The 21,174-nt window shown below is 33.4% G+C and overlaps 1 protein-coding gene across 2 annotated transcripts in view; it reads right to left on the reverse strand.

The window, feature by feature from the left end:
• Nucleotides 1-850: 850 nt before the first annotated feature.
• FAR1 (fatty acyl-CoA reductase 1) overlaps nt 851-21,174 on the reverse strand; it is a 62,339-nt gene continuing 42,015 nt past the window's right edge. Inside the window, exons 5-12 of one of the 2 annotated variants that reach the window (XM_074372357.1) lie at nt 20,264-20,441; nt 19,103-19,147; nt 18,862-18,980; nt 17,780-17,847; nt 15,626-15,797; nt 7,797-7,926; nt 5,484-5,611; nt 851-3,746 (exon numbers count right to left, since the gene is read on the reverse strand). In XM_074372357.1, the coding sequence (XP_074228458.1) occupies nt 3,584-3,746; nt 5,484-5,611; nt 7,797-7,926; nt 15,626-15,797; nt 17,780-17,847; nt 18,862-18,980; nt 19,103-19,147; nt 20,264-20,441 (1,003 nt within the window). In that variant the 3' untranslated portion in view covers nt 851-3,583. Of the gene's footprint in view, nt 3,747-5,483; nt 5,612-7,796; nt 7,927-15,625; nt 15,798-16,103; nt 16,276-17,779; nt 17,848-18,861; nt 18,981-19,102; nt 19,148-20,263; nt 20,442-21,174 lie in introns of both variants that reach the window. The other variant, XM_074372356.1, reaches the window with a different exon arrangement.

Genomic DNA, 21,174 nt, shown 5'->3' on the forward strand with positions numbered 1-21,174 from the left:
TCAAATTTTTCTTTAATAAAGAAAAATCAAAGGAATTATTTAACAAATATGCACAACTATGCTCAAATGACAAAAATGATCTGTTTAGAAATCTTAAGGGTAGCAGAGATGTATGCTAAGAGGGTACCACCATTAAAAAAAAGCCCCAACAAATTCATTCTATGACTAGAAAATGTCTTAAGAATATTAATTCATTAAGAAAATATTTCAATTTTCTTCTATCACAGAGACTGTAAATTTAATCAACTCATTTCTATATCAAGTTACACAGTATATATTCCTTTCTCTAGTTTCTCATGCAAAAGATTTGAGTTTTTCTCAAAATAGAGCAAGTCAGTGCTAATGGTTTCAAGTCAGGGCTTGGAATCAGCCTAGAAAAGCTAGCTTGGAAGGTCTTTTATATTCACTTGTACCCTAGCCTAATAAGAGCTCTCTCCTTTTTTACAGTTAATCTCTATTACTAACGAATGATCCCTTATACTTACTCAACAGATAAATTACAACAAACATACCTATAGATTAATACAGTATCGTTCAATGAGAACAGCTGGAGGCTAATGACACCCTGGCAGTCTCCTGGTACTGTTTTTAGAAATCAGAAAAACTACCTCATTCCAGCTAATACATAAGAATAATACTTTAATAAAAAGCGTTTATCCTGCCTATGTGCTTCCCCTAAAAGGCAATGTAAGGCTCAGAACTAAATAAAATTAGAATACAAAAAGTAATGAGTACACCTAAAAAAATGTAAGAAGAAGTGTGAGTGAGAACTGTTTCCTATAATCCTAACCACATTACCTCATGGGTAACTTTCAGAGTAATTATTGTAAAAATACAATAAATACTATAATGGAAATATAGGGATTCATTTATTACTTTTTGGTTTACAAACAAAGGCACCCAATAATGCTTCTATTTGCTTTTTATAAAAGACTATCAATTTACATTTAAAACAAAAAAGCAAAAACCCTGAACCAGTTCCTACAGATAAGCACAAAAAGGAGGAGAAATAAGAATTTTTCCTCCCTGCTTCCAAGCTTTATCACACAGATTCAAAAAATGTTTATTTTACACCATCCTTAAGTCAAAGAATATATTGCCATGCTTCTCTGTATTGAGTTTTAGGACGTATTAATGTTGCCAAGTCAAATTTAAATATAGTTACCATGACATCACAATGACAAACGCATATGCCAGAATTATAATTACAAGAGTGAAAAGGGGAAAAAAACCCAAATGTTTCATAGTATCGCTTTATCAAATGAGTTAAATGAAATATTAAATTTATTTAATAGGCTATCCTGTTAAAATTTGAGTTCACATATGAAATAAAATCAAACAGAACTAAAAACCATGTGTACCAAATAACATAAATAAAAATGATTTCCAAAATCTTTGAGTTAAGCTTAAATTTAGTTGGTGAGGAATAACAACCTATATACTTTTTATACTAATTTTAGAACTTTAAGTTCCAGAATGACATATTAATTTATTCACTAGTTTTCTTTTGACAACAGAATTCTAAACAAACACACAAAATTAATGCAGTGGCCTCAGCACCCTCCCAGTTAGCACTTTTTTAAGTTAAGATTACAAGAACAATGACAGAGTTCAGAAACATACACCTCCCATGTACTTCATATGCCTGCCAAAGTTGTTCCTGATTCTTTTTCAAGACACAAAAACAATTCATCTGATTCTAAGTATATTCAGCAGATGTATAAAAATCATACAAGTTAGCATGTTTTCAACACATTATGGAAATGTATTTGGAGAAATGGAGTATTCAATGTACAGAGCATCTACTGTTAATTATGTGGGCCACTTTAAATCAAAGGCATCATCATTTATTCCATTTTTAGACACTGTCATGGTCTCTCATAACCTTACACAAGGTATGGTCCTGGACCAAAGACTTGAATATCATCCAAAGAAAAATATATATTTATATACGTATTTCTTTTAAAATAACGTTTCAAAAGTTTTACTACAGAAAATCTGGCTTCAACATGGAAGCATTTTCCTTTTCAAGATTATACACCTGCATGGAAGAAGGTGATTTCCTTTACATTTAGTTTTTTCACAATAACAAAATAAACTTCTTATACACTGCATTTAAACTGACAAAGAAAATTAAGTTCCATGTAACTTTTTGTATTGTGAACTGATTTCATTACATATATTCAAGATACATTGTTAATGACTTAAATATACTACAACTTGCTCAGCTAAATTGGAACATGTTATGCTGATCTGTTAAACCAAATTAATGTTAAAACAGTAAGGAGAGTTACCATTAAGGTTGAAAGTGAATTATAATGTATCATTAAAATATACATTATTTTTCTTGCTATTACTTGTTTCTATAATGCATTTCTTTCTAAAAGCTAAAATCACATGCAGAAAAAAATAAATGATATCTTCAAACTCATCCAACAGTTTGCTACTTTATATGGTACGTAAATAAAGTCCTTTATTTAATTTTATACACATTATTTTACGCATTATTTTTCTTGAAGGAATTCAGCTCTAGAGGTCAAGAGTTAGTATGTGTTTACACACGTATGAGAACATTTTCTTAATGTTATGACTACCTGCAAATACATTCTTTCATAATAATGTACTTTCAGTTTTCACTGGAAAGACTGTATAAGCCTTTAAAAGTCCTATTAATAAAACTTATAATGGGAGGAGAGCACAAGTATGGTAAACTTCTCCCCACATACACACCTGCTTGTCAAAGTCTCAAGTAGTCATCCAGCTTCAAAACATGAACAAAATGTCACAGGACTGATTTTTATTTGGTCATAATGTAGACAAGAAAAGTGTATTCCTATTCTTTTTGATACTAATAGTCTTACTGAATTTTCATTTTCCTTCTAAAAAGACATAGTATATGTTGATATGGAGTCTCAAACTCATTTAGATCCAGTAGGGTCTTTACATAATAACATACAGCCTTCTGATTATGAAAGCAATTGATTGCTGATAGAAAAGTGATATGCATCAGACCTCTAACCAAAGAAAGGAAAATGAGAACATATCTTTCATGTCTGAGACCACTCAATAACTTACAGGATGATGTGAAAATAATTTGGCTGTAATTTAAACAAAACTAAAACCCACGTCAACTGATGAAAAAAAATCAAACACTGAAGAATCAAATATCTACCTACTTAGCTAGTATTCTTGTCCAAATAAAATGCTTTCCACTGCACTAAATATTAGAATTAGAAATTTACTATACGTTAAGGCATATTTTAATTAGTATGTTCCAGAATTGCACAGTTATACTGGTCAACGTTCCTATTTCCCCACTTCTACCCTCACCCCATCCCTTTTCCCCAGGAATCAAAACGTTAGGTCATGGTTTTGGTGGCTACTGTAGATTTGAGCTGGCATACCACAGTGTATTCACTAGGTTTTCATGAGCATAAACATTAAAATGTTACATAAAATGTACCACACTCTGATCTAAGACGGTTTAATATCTTGACAAAAGGTGAGATGACTTAAGTACATTTTACATTTTGTGCATTTAGACCACCATATGCATAGATGTTCTAATGCTAAATTCTTGTCTTCAGTATCTCATAGTGCTGGATGCTCGAAAGTATGACAGAAACTTGTAACACAGACTAACCACAAAATACCAGATGTTTCTTGCCATTTGTGATCTTGCGATAAAAATGCGCCAAATCAGGATCACAAGGATAGTATTGAAACCATAACGTATGTTCCTCAACCTGGAAAGCAAATCAAGAGATAAATTGGATGAATACTGTTGGATAGCAAATAACTTGATGTTCAGTTTTTAATCTAATCGAAGTTCAAATATGTATCATTATGAAACTTACTTAAAAACTAACTAGAAGTCCTTAAATCAGAAAGTTAACAAAAGTCAAACAAACTGTGCACACACTGGACAGCAGTCCATTAAACAATGCATTACCTCTATTAACAATGAATAACACAAAGGTTTTTTTACAACGGCATATTTGGGATAATTTATTTATTCAATAAGTATTAATGTGCATTCTTCTGTGTGCCCAGTACTGTATTAGGCAACAAGTCTATTAGTAGGTAAAACAACATGACCCTCGCACTTCCAGAGTTTCCTATCTAATCTAAAAAGGTATATTCATTATATATATCATCCTACAGACAAAATAAACACTTTTTGGACATCTTTATCTGCTTAGAAGTTGTCAGACAAGTGAATTTACTCCTTTAGTTATACCTGACAGTCACACGATCAAAGGCCAACTGGACACAAATGAAATATGGCACCTGCTCTATGCAGGAGGACCCAGTCTCAAAGAGCAAAATGCACATTATCTTGCTCACGTTTCAAAACATTTTTGATGTTTTTTCAGTGGTGTTAGAAAGGAATACAAACACAAAACTTTAGATATGCAATAGTGCTACATATATTCCATTAACTTCAACAGGCAGTTTGAGATATAGGACCACAGCTGATCTTTGAACAATGCGGGGGTTGGGATACCAACCCTCCACACAGTTGAGAATCCAAGTATAACTTTACACTCAGCGCTCCTTATCTGTGTTCCTGCATCAGCAAATTCAACCAACATCAGATTGCGTAGTCCTGTAGTATGTATTTATTGAAAAAAATCTGCACGTAAGTGGAACCCCCTCAGTTCAAACCCATGTTGTTCAAGGGTCAATTGTACAATATATGAATAATGAATGTAAATAAAAGAGCTTTGAATTAGGAATCAAAGATCAGTATTCTAATTTACTCTGCCACTTAATACAATATGACCTTGTCAAACACAATTTCCTAAGCCTCAGTTTCCTCATTTATACAACTAGCTGCCCTGTAAGGCCTCATAGAGTTGAAAACACAAGGAAAATGTGAAAGTTCTGAAAAATTCATAAAAATTGTATTAAAAAAGCTACTACAAATAAAAGAGATTACTTTTAAAGTTAACTGCATCTTTGAGTGATAGATTAACAGTAATTTTTCCTTTCCTATTTTCTGAATTTTTAAAAAACAATCAGTACGTATTACTTTTACAAAGGGACTAAGGGAATATTTATAATTATTTTATAAACAAAGAAAAATATTCTACACTTTTCCTCTTCCAAAGATGTATTTAAGTAGGGCAAAAAAACAAACAAAAACTAATCTTTAAATTACCTCCAGTTTAAAACACATTTTTATTTTCTCCTAGTATCTTTACTACTTTAGTAGCAATATAAAGGAAGGTAACAGTGATTATTAAAGCTAAATTCCACCTGAACTTAGTACTAAGGAACAGTATAAATAGATGAAAATAGTAAGTTTCAACACTCATAGGCTAAGTCAATACTACCATAGTTACAGTCCAAAGGCAAGCACTTTTCCTAAATACAGTGAATGAAAAGATACTGCTAATAATATACTGTATCAGCTTACCAAAAAACCTCTAACATTTCATAGGGAAGACAAGATAAAACCAAGCCCATATAAAACTTACTTGTTCAGATGTTTTCTAGCTGCAGGGAGGCCAGACATTTCTTCATTCAATACGTATTTCTTAGTTCCCATACAGTAGTTCTCTATATATTCTGCCCAATGTAACTGCCGTACATCAATATTAAAGGTCTACATAAACAAATATTATTGGTTATTTTCGTAAATAACTTTTTTCACAACCAGTCAAAAACTCGTACTTTTTCTAAAGGCTAGTTCCACATGACATGATTACAAAATGTTTACAGTATTAATTTTGAATGCTATTCACAGAAAATTCTTATTCCTATTTCACATCTTTCATTAAACACAAAACATTTTAGTATAATCTGAAAACTCATGTCAACATTTAAAGAAGACTATATGAAGTACACGTGATTCTAAATTTGAAAAGATACTTAACCTCATTAATAAAAATGGATATGCAAATTAAAACTAGACTGAGGTATTTATTACTTACTAGATTTGTAAAAAATGTAGACTTTGACATCATATTCTGGTGAGGCCTTGTGCAAGTAGGCATTCTCATACATTGCTAGAAATGTGTATCATTCTCCATTCTTTTATTTTCAACTTTGCTGTATCCTTATCTTTCAAATATTTTTCTTACAAGTAGCATACAGATTTTTTTTTCAGTTGAGTTTTTGACCGTTCCTTCATCCCACTGTACAACACATACTGCCCAATGGATCATTAGAAGGGGAGTACCCAGGTGAAGAAATAGATTATTATAAAACCCAGAAGATCCCCTCATGGCCACTCCTAATCACTATCTCCTCTCTCCTCCCACTAGTAACAACTGTCTTGAATTCTAACACTAAATGTTGTGTTATTTTTTCATTCTTTTGTTGATAGACATTTGAGTTTTTTCCAGTTTTTGGCTATTGGGAATAAACCTTCTATGAACCCTGTACACACATTTGTGTATGGTATGTATCTAGAAATAGAATAGCTGAGCCAAAAGATATTCATATGTTCAATTTACTAGCTAATGCCAAACAGTTTTCCTAAGTGGTTGTATCAATTTACATTCCAAGTGGCAATGTATGAGAGTTCCTGTTAATCCACATCCCTCCCAACTCTTGGCATTTTAATTTAAATTTTTAACTTTAGCCACTTTGGTGGTTGTGTAGTAGTATCTCAATGTGACTTTAGTATGCATTTTGTATTACATAAAAAGCTTATATAGAAATGGTAAAAGGTGTTAGTAATCCTACTGAAAAATAGTCTAGAGAGATGAACAGTTTACAAATGTGCACGTGTCTAAGACATTCAGATCCAGGAAGCGCAACTGAAACAGAATAAATTATTTCTAAATTACACCCAGATGCATTCATAGTGAAATCACAGAATACCAAGCATAAATAAAAACTCTGAAAAAGAGGCAGGAGTAATAGACCACCTATAAAGCAACAGCAAATTAGACTGATTTTTTAACAGCAATGAAGTAAGACAGAATATAAAAAGAAAGTTATCTTTAATGTGCTAAAATCATGTTACAGAAACAAGCATGAAATAAAGACATGCCAGACAACTGAAAACTGACAATTCACTACTGGTAGATCCCCTACTCAGCCATATTCTGATATTCCGGATATATTTCAAGCAAGAAGAAAATGATCCTAAAGAGAAGATCTGATAGCAAAGACACTGATAATTACATAGTTAAAGTAAAACTGAACAAAATAATCATTTTTAATTATGATGTTTAAATACAGAACTAAAGTAACATATAAACATGTAAGTTAGTGGGGGTGGTAATCAGAGCTAGAACATTTTATGGTCCTAAATATCATTCAGGAAGACGATATAGAAATTGTTCAATTTAGACTTTGTTAGGTATGCATATTCAAGTATCTAAGGTAATCTCAAAAAGAAAATACACAGAGTTTACGTTTCAATCTAACAGAGAACAGAATGTGTAATGATAAAATTAAGAGTATATGAAAAACAATTTCTGAGAGAAGGTTTTCCCCTTAAACTTAAAGAAAACATGGTGTTTGGGGGGACAATGCATAAATAAAGTAAAAGTTCTCTTTGAACCTGACATTAAAGAGAAAAAAAATCAAAATTTCAGTCATGCTTTGACAATACCTGTTACTCTCAGATATTTACACTATAAATTCTAAGGTAAAACAATTTTATTTTACCACCACTTATTATGACTGAGATTTAATGAGAGACTATAAATAGATGAATGACTTTCTTACTGCATAATGGTTGTGGAAAACATCCAATTATTTCTCAGGTTACTAATCAGTATGCTACTCATTCTCTAATTAGTATGCTAATCATTATCTAAAATAAAAACACTTGCCTTTTTATCTTCAGGGCTTAGCTGATTCATTAACATATTGACATTGTCAGTATTCCAAACCCAAGAATTACTTGTGAAATATTCAAGAAACACCATAGCTTTGTGAAGACGAGTTATTGTTTTCATCATCCTGTATTATAAGAAAAATTGAGATTCATAAATTTGCACAGATAAGGGAAAATGTCATCACCACCCAGGGTACCAGTTTTTACACTGAGACATTAATAGTAAAATTGTAATACGTAATTCAATTTAAGTGTACCAAATCACCAGGGAGTAAGAATATTTCTGCATCTTAGAAGGACATTTTATAAACCCAAAATGAAAAGAATTTAAGCAGCAGTAAATGAATTTAATACAGCCTAAATACAGTTCTCCTGATATATGAAATTAATTTTCTAAGGAAATAAAATAAAGGTCAAATTTTCCATATACAATACTAAGCAAATAAATGGATTCAATTAGTATTCCCTTCCTTTTTGTTCCTTAAACCACACTTGAATTCAGCTGATTTTACTAAGATTTTCTGAATTCATAACATATTGTGTTACATTATAATCTCAACTCTTCAGGATTATAATCTCAATTCTTTTGCATCATGGAAGCAAAGTACACAGAAATATTCGTTTCCCATTTAGACAACTCCCTCTATATATTTTAAATAATTTTTTCTTTAAGATTGATAGGTACCACTCTCGATTGTCTGGATGTGTCAAGAAATCAATGACTCATGTTGACAACTTTCTTAAATAGATATTCAAGATACTCACTCATCTCCCCAAATCCCCAATATCCATCTTTATAGAAGTAAGAGTTTGATACTTTTTTTGTTTCTTTTTAAAAGGGTGAGGAGCTTTAATCTTTAAATCTGTCATTTTATATATCATAGCTCACTGTAAGTCATTGATATCATAACACTTACCAGAGTAGTAACATCTATACAATAATAATTACCTATTATAAGCAGAGAAAGGAAAGAAAGAACTTTTTGAAATAAAACACACATCAAAAATTCCTAACCTCTGCCTACAGAATGGGAGAAAATTTTTGCAAATGAAACCAACAAAGGCTTGATCTCCAGAATATATAAGCAGCTCATACGACTCAATAAGAAAAAAACAAACAACCCAATCCAAAAATGGGCAAAAGACCTAAACAAGCAATTCTCCAAGGAAGAAATACAAATGATCAATAGGCACACGAAAAAATTCTCAGTATCACTAATTATCAGAGAAATGCAAACCAAAACTACAATGAGGTATCACCTCACACCAGTCAGAATGGCCGTCATTCAAAAATCCACAAATGACAAATGCTGGAGAGGCTGTAGAGAAAAGGGAACCCTCCTACACTGCTGGTGGGAATGCAGTTTGGTGCAGCCACTTTGGAAAACAGTATGGAGATTCCTCAAAAGACTAGGGACAGACTTACCATATGACCCAGGGATCCTGCTCCTGGGCATATATCCAGAAGGAACCCTACTTCAAAAAGACACCTGCAGCCCAATGCTCATAGCAGCACTATTTACAATAGTCAAGACATGGAAACAGCCTAAATGTCCATCAACAGGTGACTGGATAAAGAAGATGTGGCATATTTACACAATGGAATACTATTCAGCCATAAAAACTGACAACATAATGCCATTTGCAGCAACATGGATGTTCCTAGAGAATGTCATTCTAAGTGAAGTAAGACAGAAAGAGAAAGAAAAATACCATATGAGATTGCTCTCATGTGGTATCTAAAAACAAACAAACAAAAATAAAAAAAACCCCACAAATACAAAACAGAAACAGACTCAGATAAAGAATACAAACGTGTGGTTGCCAAGGGAGCAGGGAGGGTGGGAAGAGACAGACTGGGATTTCAAAATGTAGAATAGATAAACAAGATTATACTGTACAGCACAGGGGAATATATACAAGATCTTGTAGCTCACAGTGAAAAAAAAATCTGACAATGAATATATGTATGTTCATGTATAACTGAAAAATTGTGCTCTACGCTGTAATTTGACACAACATTGCAAAATGACTATAACTCAATAAAAATGTTAAAAAATAAAAAATAAAATAAAAAATACAAAATACTATGCTTGATATACCTATAAAAAATTCCTAACCTCTGATAAACAGGAAAATAATTTGTAGAGAGGTACTTAAAAAGAATTCTAGTTATATTCCCACAATAAGGATTAGCATTACATGCAGTTTAGAAAGTCCCAATCTTAGGGGCTTTAGAAATGAGGGAAAAAGGAGTAAACTGAAACATGAGAAATGGGGGGGGGGGAATCAAAACAGTAACATTAGCTAAGCAATTACGATGACAAATTTAGACAAACACATTTAGAAAGAACCCTGAATCCAGAATACTGAAAGAAAATGAGGCAACGTGGACTATGTAAAGAAAAACTGTAGTTCAAGCAAGAAAGTAATTCCAAAATAAAACCTTCATTAAGCATGAAAAGAATTACTGAGCATCAAGATTAAATTTGGACGGAATAGTTCAATACATAGAAGGCACTTAAAGGGAAAAAAAAAAAACCAAGACATGCTGCTTTTAGAAAAGAGATTAGGCAAATTTTTTCCCTAAAAAGCAACAAAAAGATTTAACAGATGTGTAATTAAATCAATATCCACCATCATAGCCAGTTCAGTACACTGGAATCACACACATACACATATTTTGGTTAACAGTTTTCCAACATACATCCTATTAAAAAGTTTTTGTTTCTAACTCCCCTTTCACTGATAATTCTCATGTAGTCTTATTTTCAGATTCATTCACATGACAGAATTACCCTAAAACCAATCATTGATTCAGCCTTAATTATAATAAAAAATTAGAGAAGGAGAAGGAAATTTGAAAGGTCATATATGTGTGAAGTTCACAGTATTTATCAAGCAATAAAAGTACTGCATTGAATACTATGGGGGATAAAGAAAAACTTAAAACTTTGCACCATCAGTCTTTGGTTAAACATGCTTTAAGAAGAGATGCCTAGAACTACACTGCCATGCATGTTCTGAGTATTCATCTATTCTTTAATACAGTAACCTGCAAAAAATAATCAGTCATAATCCTTTAGAGTAGGGCAAGATCTTAAAGGTAATCTAGTGCAAGGTTTCTCAATGTGAGCACTATAGGTATTTTAGGCCAGATAATTCTTCATGGCAGGGGGTTGTTCTATGCACTGTGAGATGCTTAGCAGCATCCCTGGCCTCTATGCACTGTAAGTGGCCAGTAGCGCCCATCCCCCAGCTGTGATAACTAAAAACAGCTCCAAAACTTGTTTGATGTCCTCTGAGGGAGCAAATTTGTCTTCTGTTGAGAATCACACAGATAAACAATATCAGGTTCAGAGAAGTTAAGCTAGAGAAAGTTAAGCTAAGTAACCAAAAAACAAGATCATGGAACCATTTTTAAAATGTCATTTTTAAAAGCAATGAAATATCTGCTATACTTCAAGAGCTACAGTGAATAATTTATACTGCTTCTACATGTAATAATACCATGCATACTAGTCCCCATGGCTACTAACCAGGAATCCAAATAAAGCATATCTGGCTTATACTTTAAAAATTATGCCAAGATATAAAGCAAGTCAGATTCTTATCCAGCTCACACTCAGAATAATGTAAATGATTAAAATGGACACCACAAATGAGAAGATTGACATTAGTTTAACGTAGAAGTAGGCATTATATTAAGGCCCAAATATAAGGTATAGAGCCAAGTAACTTGCTCAGTAAATACCTGAACAAATTAAATGTTACAAAACTTTATATTTAACATTTATAAAATTGCCTAAACATAAAACTTTTATGTCTCTTGTTTGCTTTTAGACTATAAGCTCCCAGAGGTTAAGGATCATTATTGCTTTGATACTTAGCATTACAAAGGACAAACCTCAGGTAAGATTCTTTATTTGACGTTTCTTATTTGTAGTTGATTTTAATTTCCAAAGGTGGCTGCAAAATTATCTCCCACCCTATGTGCTCACCTACAATATCACCTTAACTATCTTCCCTGTTAAGAAGTGAAGGTAACTCATACCAACAGAATGGGGTGGAAGTGACACTGTTTGACGTCTGCAGGTAGATAAGGAAAAGCAATAGAGCTTTCTGCCTTGCTCACTGGAATACTCACCCTTGAAGCCTTCAGTGGTCATGTATGCTGTCCAACTCCCCCTGAGGCTGCCATGCTGTGAGGAAGCCCAAATTAGTCCATGTGTAGAGACCACACGGAGAGGTTCTGAGACTACATGAAGAGAGAAAGATGCCTGGCCACCCAGCTGCTCTGCACCTTCCCCTTCCTTTACCATTCCGTCATTGTACCTGCTCCAGTCCCTGTGACTGCAACTGCTTGAAAGATCCTGAGCCAAAACAATCCTGTCAAAGCCTTCTGGAATTTCTGACCCACAGAAATCATGAGTGATAAGTGAAATGACTGCTGCTTTAAGATACTAAGTTTGATGTCAATCATATTTCAATTTCTTAAAAAAGAAAGATACTAAGTTTAAACGATTTGTCATGTAGCACAGATAATGGGAACAAATACCAGTACTGGAAGTGAGGGGCTGCTATGATAAAAATCAGGAACACAAAGTTCTGGCTTTAGGATGAGGTGGTAGACAGAATTTGGAAGGCCCTTGAGGAGACCACTGGTGAAACCTAGAAGGACCAAGAAAAGAATGTCAGTAGAAGCCATAAAAGGGCTCAAGGAAGCTGTTGGTGAGTGTTTCAAGGTAAGTGAGGAAAATAATGTTGGAAGTCAGAAGAATAAAACTGTCACCTGTGGTCACACGAAAATAGAAACCGTATCTAATAAACTCAATGATCTAGCCAAGATTTCCTCAAAGAGGACAAAGATGATCTTAAAAAATGAACTATCTGAGTAGAATTTGGAAGGAATGTAACATTCCAGCCAGGAATTCTTTAATAAACGTGTTCTGAGCACAGGTCAAATCTAGAATGCAGATCTAAGTTTCCTTATTAAGACCTCAGAAAGATTTAAGGTAGTACACCTCATAGAACATTTCAGACAAACAAAAGGCTCACTCCAGATCTTAAAGACATGTCTTATAGAATTCCCATTTTTTAAGAGGCAGGATGTAAGAGTCTAAGGATCTAAGAGGTAAGGATCTAAGAACCGAGGGTGCTGTCCCACAGCAACCTCATAAGGAACCCAAGACAGAGAAGGATGTGTCTCAAAAAGATCTGTGTGTATGGCTCCGGTCTAATGGAGTGGATTGTTTTAAAATAGATACATGGGAAACCCAGTTTTAAAAGGACTTATATCAGTTTACATTTAAAAGGACAGAGACAGTACAAAATGAAAAAAGGCCTCTAGATCAAGGGCCAGCAAACCAGAGCTTAGGGACCAAATCTACTGGTTTTTATAAATAAAGTTTGATTGGAACATGGTCATGCTAATTCGTTTACTTATTGTCTGAGGCTGCAGAATTGAGCAGTTACAAGGTGGAAGCTATACTTAACAGCAGAATTGAGTAGTTGCAACAGATACCATAAGGTTCACAAAGACTAAAATGTTTACTATATGGCCCTTTACAGAAAGTTTACCAATTCCTGCTCTGAAGACTCCCAATATTTTGTGGGCAAGAAGTAAGGTAAGTTGCAAACACAGGCCATTTTTTTATGGGAGAAGGAGGATGACTCTGAGGGGAGAGGCAAAAGCCTCAGAGAACAACCAGACAGTGGGAACGAGTCCTAACTAACAAACCATCAAACACACCTAGCTAGAATTCAGAACAGTTATGGACCAGTGATTGCTGTGTGCCTCTCATTTTCTGTGTTTTCAACAAGGCTGTCTAAAGTATTTCCCATGCATGTTTCACCATTATATGTTGAGTGGAGGGGCAGCAGGTAACTTGTCACTTTAGGTCACAGGTTTTCAGACCAATACTTGAGTTACCATAGTTTAAAAAACACTCCTACAGAGCTGCAACTGTACCAGATTTTGTTGACCACACTGGCTCTAAGCTGATGTCAGAGAGGTCTTTGGGGGAAGACGCAAGTATATTTTCTATGTAGGAGGAGTATGAATTGTTGTGGCCAAAAGGCTGACTGTAGCAGCCTGTGCTTTCCAAAAATGGCTACAATCATACCGTTCACTTCACCTGTTCTTATGACATGATCTCGACCACTCTCTACATCCCCTTTCCTTGAATCCTGGAGGATCTGTGACTCACTTGTGACTAAAAGAATGAGGTGGAAGTTGTGCTGCAAGACTTCTGTAGGTAGGTCAGAAAACGTACATAGCTTCTACCTTGCCTGCTGAAGCACTTCTTGAAGCCTTCAGTGCCAAGTAAGCAGACCAGTTCCCCTAAGGCTACCACTGGTCCTTATAAAGAGGCTCTATGAAGAGATCCTGACATTATGTGAAGAGCAGTGATACTAGCTGTTCCATCACGCCTCTCTTTCAGCTCCATCTGACCATAATCATACAAAAGATCCTCAAGCCAAAGCTGCTCAGTGGATTCCTTCCTGAATTCCTGATCCTGAGAGAAATAGTAAATTGAAAGAATAAAATGACTGCTGCTGTTTTAAGCCACTAAGTTTGTGATGATTTGTTATGCAGCAACATTAACTATAAATTATTGAATAAACTTTACCTCTTCCCTCATTTAAATTTACTAAGCCCCCTTTCTGAGTAAGGCATTATGATGTAATTAACCTTTTTTTTTTTTTACTTTTTAGACCTAGTTTTGACTTTTCTGCTCTAACTTGCAACAACTCTATTAATATCAAGACGACACGCATTGCCATCAATCATAAATTAACATGTGCTTTTTAGCCACGAAAGACTGCTAATGACAAATATTGCACTTTGCAGATCACCCTAGAAAAATATGGAAGATTACTTTTTGATATATTTTGGATTTTTTTCCCATTAAGTATTTCTTTACCTATTCTAAAGTTGTTCAATTCAACACCTCATATGTTTCAATCTTTAACATACAGAGTTAGAAACATAATGGACCACTGAACCCACAGAAATTCCCTACATGTAACTCAGATCCTGATACACTATAACTGGCAGATACCTCACTTTTACTTTTTGAGCAGTTGATGGAAGTTCTGGAATCAGCATCTTCTTTATACATAAATACTCAAATCCTGAACTCTCCAATCAAAGGCTCCACTGTAATGCCAATGTAGTTAAAAACATAAATATTTTTATGTACATTTCACTATAATTGAAGTAAAGGCAGTAGGTTTACTTTTGTGGGGTTTCAATAAAAAAAGAAAAGAGGAAAGAAAGGCTAGAACAACTATAAGGAAATAGAACGTTTTCGATTTGTTAACTTTTGTTTTAAACTATGACATTTTCAACCTGGAAAATTAGTCAAAAATTGTAATTACCATATTATAAGCTGAACGGGAAACTGAGATATCTCAAGCAATCAATTTTCTAGAAGCATCCTATGTTTTTTCATATAAAAATGGACAATCTGCTTAAAGCAAAACATTTAACCCTTAATCCCCTATAAAACTCACCTCCAAGTTTTTAAGGGGGAGAGGAGAAGGGTTCAATTTCAGCTTATAATAACAATGACAACCTTGACGTTGGACATTTCCTGTATTTCGGGATTTTGGAGGATCAATGGCCCAATAAGAGGAGATCCACAGTGAGTCTCCCCAAATATCCTCAATTTCTAAGAAATGTCCTAGCATCCTGATTGTGATTGCGATGAATTCGGTTAGTAGTTCTAAAGGTAAAGCTCATGCTAGCGACTTTTTGTCTCTCCAGCAAGCTTCCACCACCTTACCAATATATAGTGTATTTACTGCTATTCTTCTTACCACGGTTTCTGACCTGTCAACCTGAGTGCAAGATCGAGCAATAATGCAGGTACTGTATGTCTGACACCCTTCCAATAATGAAGCATTAAGTTGTTGGAATACAACTTAATATTGGGGCGCCTGAATACTTGATTTAAAGGATTCATCTTGAAGAAATGATTTAGATAATACCCTGTAGGGAAAATAAGCGTCAAAGCATTTTGAATGTTATTTGTTATTCAGAAAAAATACCTAAGTTAGACCTACAATTCAGCACATGACAATAATTTATCATCCAAACTTCAGAATAAATTAGAGTGAATTACAACACTACCTTTGCTTTTCTGACAAATTCTTAAATTCAAGAGTCTTCTTGTTCAAAAAGGCCTTTCAGCCTTATTATAAGCATAAACAAATACAGAGTTAATATGCAGTTTAGTGTAAGCATGGGTTGTTTAACAGTCAGAGGAACAGATAAGACAGAGCTAGTCACCATTACCTTGGGCTTCTTCCAGTCATCCTGAGGTAGATATCATACAGGAATGCTGGGGCCTTATGGCTTACAGCAATCCAGTAATGATATAAAAGGTGATTGGAGGTTAGATTTACATTGGGCCGTCTGAAGGCCTGTTCGAGAGGATTCCTCTTGAAAGTGGAAATTACATGGTATTCTGAGGAAGAAAAGTTGTGTAACAGCTTTGATAATAACCATGTAATGAAGTTTTGAAAAAAAAAATCATGTTTTTACATAGCAAAATATTTTACCAAGTATGTCAGAGTTTGCTCATTTAAAAAACAAACTTTTCTACTCTCTACAGTAGCTAAGAGAATACGGGTCTCAGACTGCTTGCTGAACACAAGTAATTTTACAACTGCCACTATTTGAGAATTTTAATTAGATGAATGAATTTTTGCTAAAATTCACTCTTAAAAATCCTTTTAATGTTTACCTATATCAGTTTACAATGTCACTTTCTATATTTCACCTCTCACGATAGCTTCTTTCTTTCTGTTCCTCTTTCCAGATTCTTATTACCATACTTACTTAAAAAAGAAAAGGAAAATCATCATCCTTTGCTCATGAATAATTGTTGTTCAAATTTACATACATCAACAAACTTAAAACAACCCAAATTAATTTCTGTTGTAATTTATTTAGGTTATGCAATATCAACACAATCAAATCTATTATCATCTATGTTAACACTTTAATGGAAGGGTATACTAGGATATTCACTTAAAAAATGCTCAACTTGATTTTTACTAAACTTTATAACACAATGAAAGACTATAAAAAACCTAACTCATTTAAAGTGTTTTAAAATTCTTAAAAGAATACAAATAATTATCATAAAATTAAAAGTACCCTAGATCTTTTGCTTTTCTTATATGTTCTAACAGTCAATCTTTAAATTGAAATAAAAATGCTATTTAAAAAAAAGCACTAGGACAAAAGACAAAGATTTACTTTAAAATCAAAAAACTATTCCACAAGGGCTAACAAAAATTGTTCAACTGGAGGTAAAATAAGACCTATTATTAAATCAACATTGTAAATATACTTCACTTTAAATTTGAAAACATAAACCAACAACTTAAAAATGATTCAATTGCAGCAGGCTTTAGGTTACACTATTCCTATTTTTGAACAAGTAACATAACATTCACACTACCTGCTGTGGATCTGTGAATTTAAATAGATTAATAAATGTAACAAAATATTCTGTCAAAATATATCCTACTTACTAACTCCTTCAGTTATTACTCTTTGGACAACTAGTTATCTCTTGTGATAAACCAACTCCTGTAGTTGGAAGTGATACTGCCTGTGAATAGGGAACATCAGGATTGAGAGTACCCATGAGGGAGGAAGGAAAAAAAGACACCACAGGTATCTTTGGGCACGGCTGCAGATGGCAGCAGAAAAATAGTAAGGGTCAGACAAGGGTGAGATGAGGAGGGAATATACAGTAGGATATTTTTAAATTTGTGAAGCATTATTAAGGACCAAAAGGCAGTTCTAGTAGAAGATCTAACATGGCAATTAAAATAAGAATAAATTGGTAATTCAGTGGCTTTAATGCCTCAAGGGTTATTCTAACATAAAAACTCAGCGAACATTTAAAGTTCTTTAAAAATTTATTCTAACATTCAAAAACACAGGTAAAATCATACCAACTTCACCCCAGTGGAAAGGGTTAGTGCTGCCTGTTGTACAATTATACACCATGATGTTTCTTGGTCTGCAAAGACAAAGATCAAAGCAATGAAACATAAAAAGAGGCCAAACTTAACCAATCTAAATCCTGTATGACATTTAAGTAGGAGGAAATAAAAATGATGGGTATCTTTTCTACAGTGAATATTTCAAAAAATTATCTTTAAAGGATTAATTTTGGGGTCTGAACAGCTATTTACAACTACTCTTTTCCCCTACCCTACCACAAAAATTATAAGACAACAGACTTCTTTTCATATTTTTCTTTCTTGTATTAGCAGGAGTATCTGCTTTTTATGTAAGGAAAAACAACAACAAACCCCAGCTCTTCCTATCTCCTTCCCATTTTCAGAGGTTCTACTTGAAAAAAATTATGGACTGAGTTCCATTTTACCAGAAACAATATATTCATATAATCATATCCCTCCTTTTTTAGGATATAAAATACACTTCAAAAATAAGGGCCATTTATTATTTAGAAAAAAAGTTATTGAGAAGCTTAGGTGTTTAGGTTTAGGTGTTACCTGTAAACGCTACTACCTTCTTTTAAAAGGAGGCCTATGAGTTGATCAAAGCAGCTCTAATGTGCATATTTGATATATGTAAGCCATTCTCTATGAATTTCAGCTCTTTACATATGCTGAGTTTATACCAAATTTTAGTTTGAATTAAAAAAAATAATGCAGGGAATTGAAAAAATTTTTTTAAATCTCTAATGACCTTGTCTACCCTGTAGGTGGCACACAAGAATTTATGTTTTTTTTTTTTTTTTAACAGAGATACTGGAGATTGAACCCAGGACTTCACGCATGCTAAGCATGTGCTCTATCACTGAGCTATACCCTCCCCCATATGTTAGTTCTTAAATTATTGCTGATGGAACCACTTTCTACATTGCCTGTGATAAACCATTTCTTGCAGTTTAAAGTGAAATGCCTATAAACATTGGTATGGGTTATTAAACATTCCTAAGTAGCTCTGTTTTCCTGTCTCAATTACTATATACATATATAACAAGCAACATTGTCACCTCATATACCTATTAACTCCGGAATACCAGGCTGCTGCAAGACTCGTGTTGACAACTACATCTACAGGAACAAGATCTGCAAGGGCATTGTTGGAGGCACGCATTGTTCGAAGAATTCCTTTCCCTGCCTTTGTTGAAATTAAAAACAATACCTTAAGATATACAAGCCAAAGTGCATATATACAATATAAAGATACACAGAAAACAGAAAAATGTATAGCATATTCAATAAAACAAAAGGCTTACTTACCGCAATAAAGAGACCACTTGGCCCATTAAAGTTATCAATCCATCCCTAATACCAAAAATTAAAAAAAGGAAGGGAGCTTAGAATTATTATGAAACTAGAGATTTATTATTTGAAATTTACAACTCCACTATATACTTAGTAGTTTTCTTCTAAAAACTAAAACATAAGACTAGATGCAGGCCAGAATATTTCCTCCCATCCTAAATAGAAGCAGTCGTCTTCTGGGATTGCAAATGACTAAGTAAAACCATTTTCAAGGGATTACCTACTCTACCATTAACTCTCTGCAAAGAGAATTTTATAAAAAGGAGTTTATATATATATATATATATATATATATATATATATATATATATATATATATATGTCAAATATTAAAACTGTTCAAGTTTGATTTTGTGCTATTTACCCAGGCAGTATCCTAAGATTAGGAGGAAATGGTAAATCCTCCTCAAAATCACTGAATAAAACAGAAGAAAACAGAATAATGTCAAAGCAACAACAACAGCAAAAGAGCTTCATTTACTACCATTAACAGAGACCTCAGTTTTTCCTAAATCAACTTATCTGTTAGTTTATGTCTCTGTTTTCTCTTATGCCAGGGATTCACAAATACCATAATGCCTTGCTTCTCTACAATGGATCATAGAAATCTCTTATCTTTCTTGGCTTGTGATCTCTACAGAGAGGAGTCGACCTCTTGGAAGGCCTGCCTCTTTTTTAGTGTACTAAAAAGCAAGTGAAATAATAAGATCCTGAATATTCTCATCTCTATTCCCTTTACCTCTGCATGAGAAACTAATCAGCAAATAATTTTTAAAGCCAACAAAAGTTGCTGTGTCAGAGTCCAATCTGTTATCAATCTCAAAGATAACTCATAAGGCACAGTCCCCTTTGACTCCAGAGAATACCACAGCCTTTGATTTAATTTTCAATTAACATTTTTAAAATGTTGATATGCATTTCTATATACTCAGCATAAATTAGAAATGAAAGTACCAATAAAAGTGTCTCTTTCTATTAAAAGGAAACAACTTTGCCATAGTAAAATCATGTTCAGTAAATAAGACCTGCTCTTAAAAAACTGCCAACTCTTTTTATACAGAATAACGACTTAAAATTCTCATTTCCAATTATTTACAAAGATTTCTAACAACTTACTGGAAAAGGTTCTTTCCAACTGGCACCAACAATTGATGGCCTTACAATCGCCACATTTAGCTTTGCTCCTTCTTGTTGTACAACATATTCTGCCAATGCTTTTGTGTATATGTATGTATTAGGTCTGTCTCCTATCAATTTTGGTGTGATATCATTTACTAGGCCATCATCCATCCACCTGGTAAACAAAGAAATTGCATGCAAAAATATTTTCAGATGTTTCTACTATGAAGTGAAAAAGTATTTTGCATATTTCAAATATATCTGTTGCTCTACTCAAGTGATTTCACAACTTTTACTAAAAAAATGGAAGTTAGTTTTACTTTCATTAAACATCAACCACAAGTCCACATCTCTTACATCCAATTTCTATATCCAAAAGTCTGAAAACCAAAAGTTCTTTCATAAATCATACAGTAGGTAGCAAAAGTGAATTAGAACTGTTTTATGTTTTTTTTAAACAAACACTTAGTGTAAGTATTCATACACATCGTATGTGTTTGATGAGGGTGCTACCCCAGATTGAATTGAAATTATTTCATATTACACAATACATAGATTGTATTTCCTTTCTAAAGTCTAAATAAATTCCAAAATACATCCAGCCCTAAGGGTTTCAGGTTAGGAATTATAGACTTGTATATAACCACTGTAACAGCATAACATGTCAATTATATACATTTAAAATGAACATACATTTACAATTAATATAAAATGTCTAGCAATCTAAATAAGGTGAAGGACTGAAAACTGTTAAGCCTGCACTAGCAAGACTAACAAATACTGGAGTAAATGATAAAAATAAATTAAACCATGCTATAAAAATTCAATTAGCAACCTACTATGAAGTCACAAAATTCTTCCAATTTTCTCAATGTCTCTGAAGAAAAGGTCTACTCTGATAATCTGAA

Source organism: Camelus bactrianus, chromosome 10 (assembly GCF_048773025.1).
Source record: "Camelus bactrianus isolate YW-2024 breed Bactrian camel chromosome 10, ASM4877302v1, whole genome shotgun sequence".
Taxonomy (NCBI): domain Eukaryota; kingdom Metazoa; phylum Chordata; class Mammalia; order Artiodactyla; family Camelidae; genus Camelus; species Camelus bactrianus.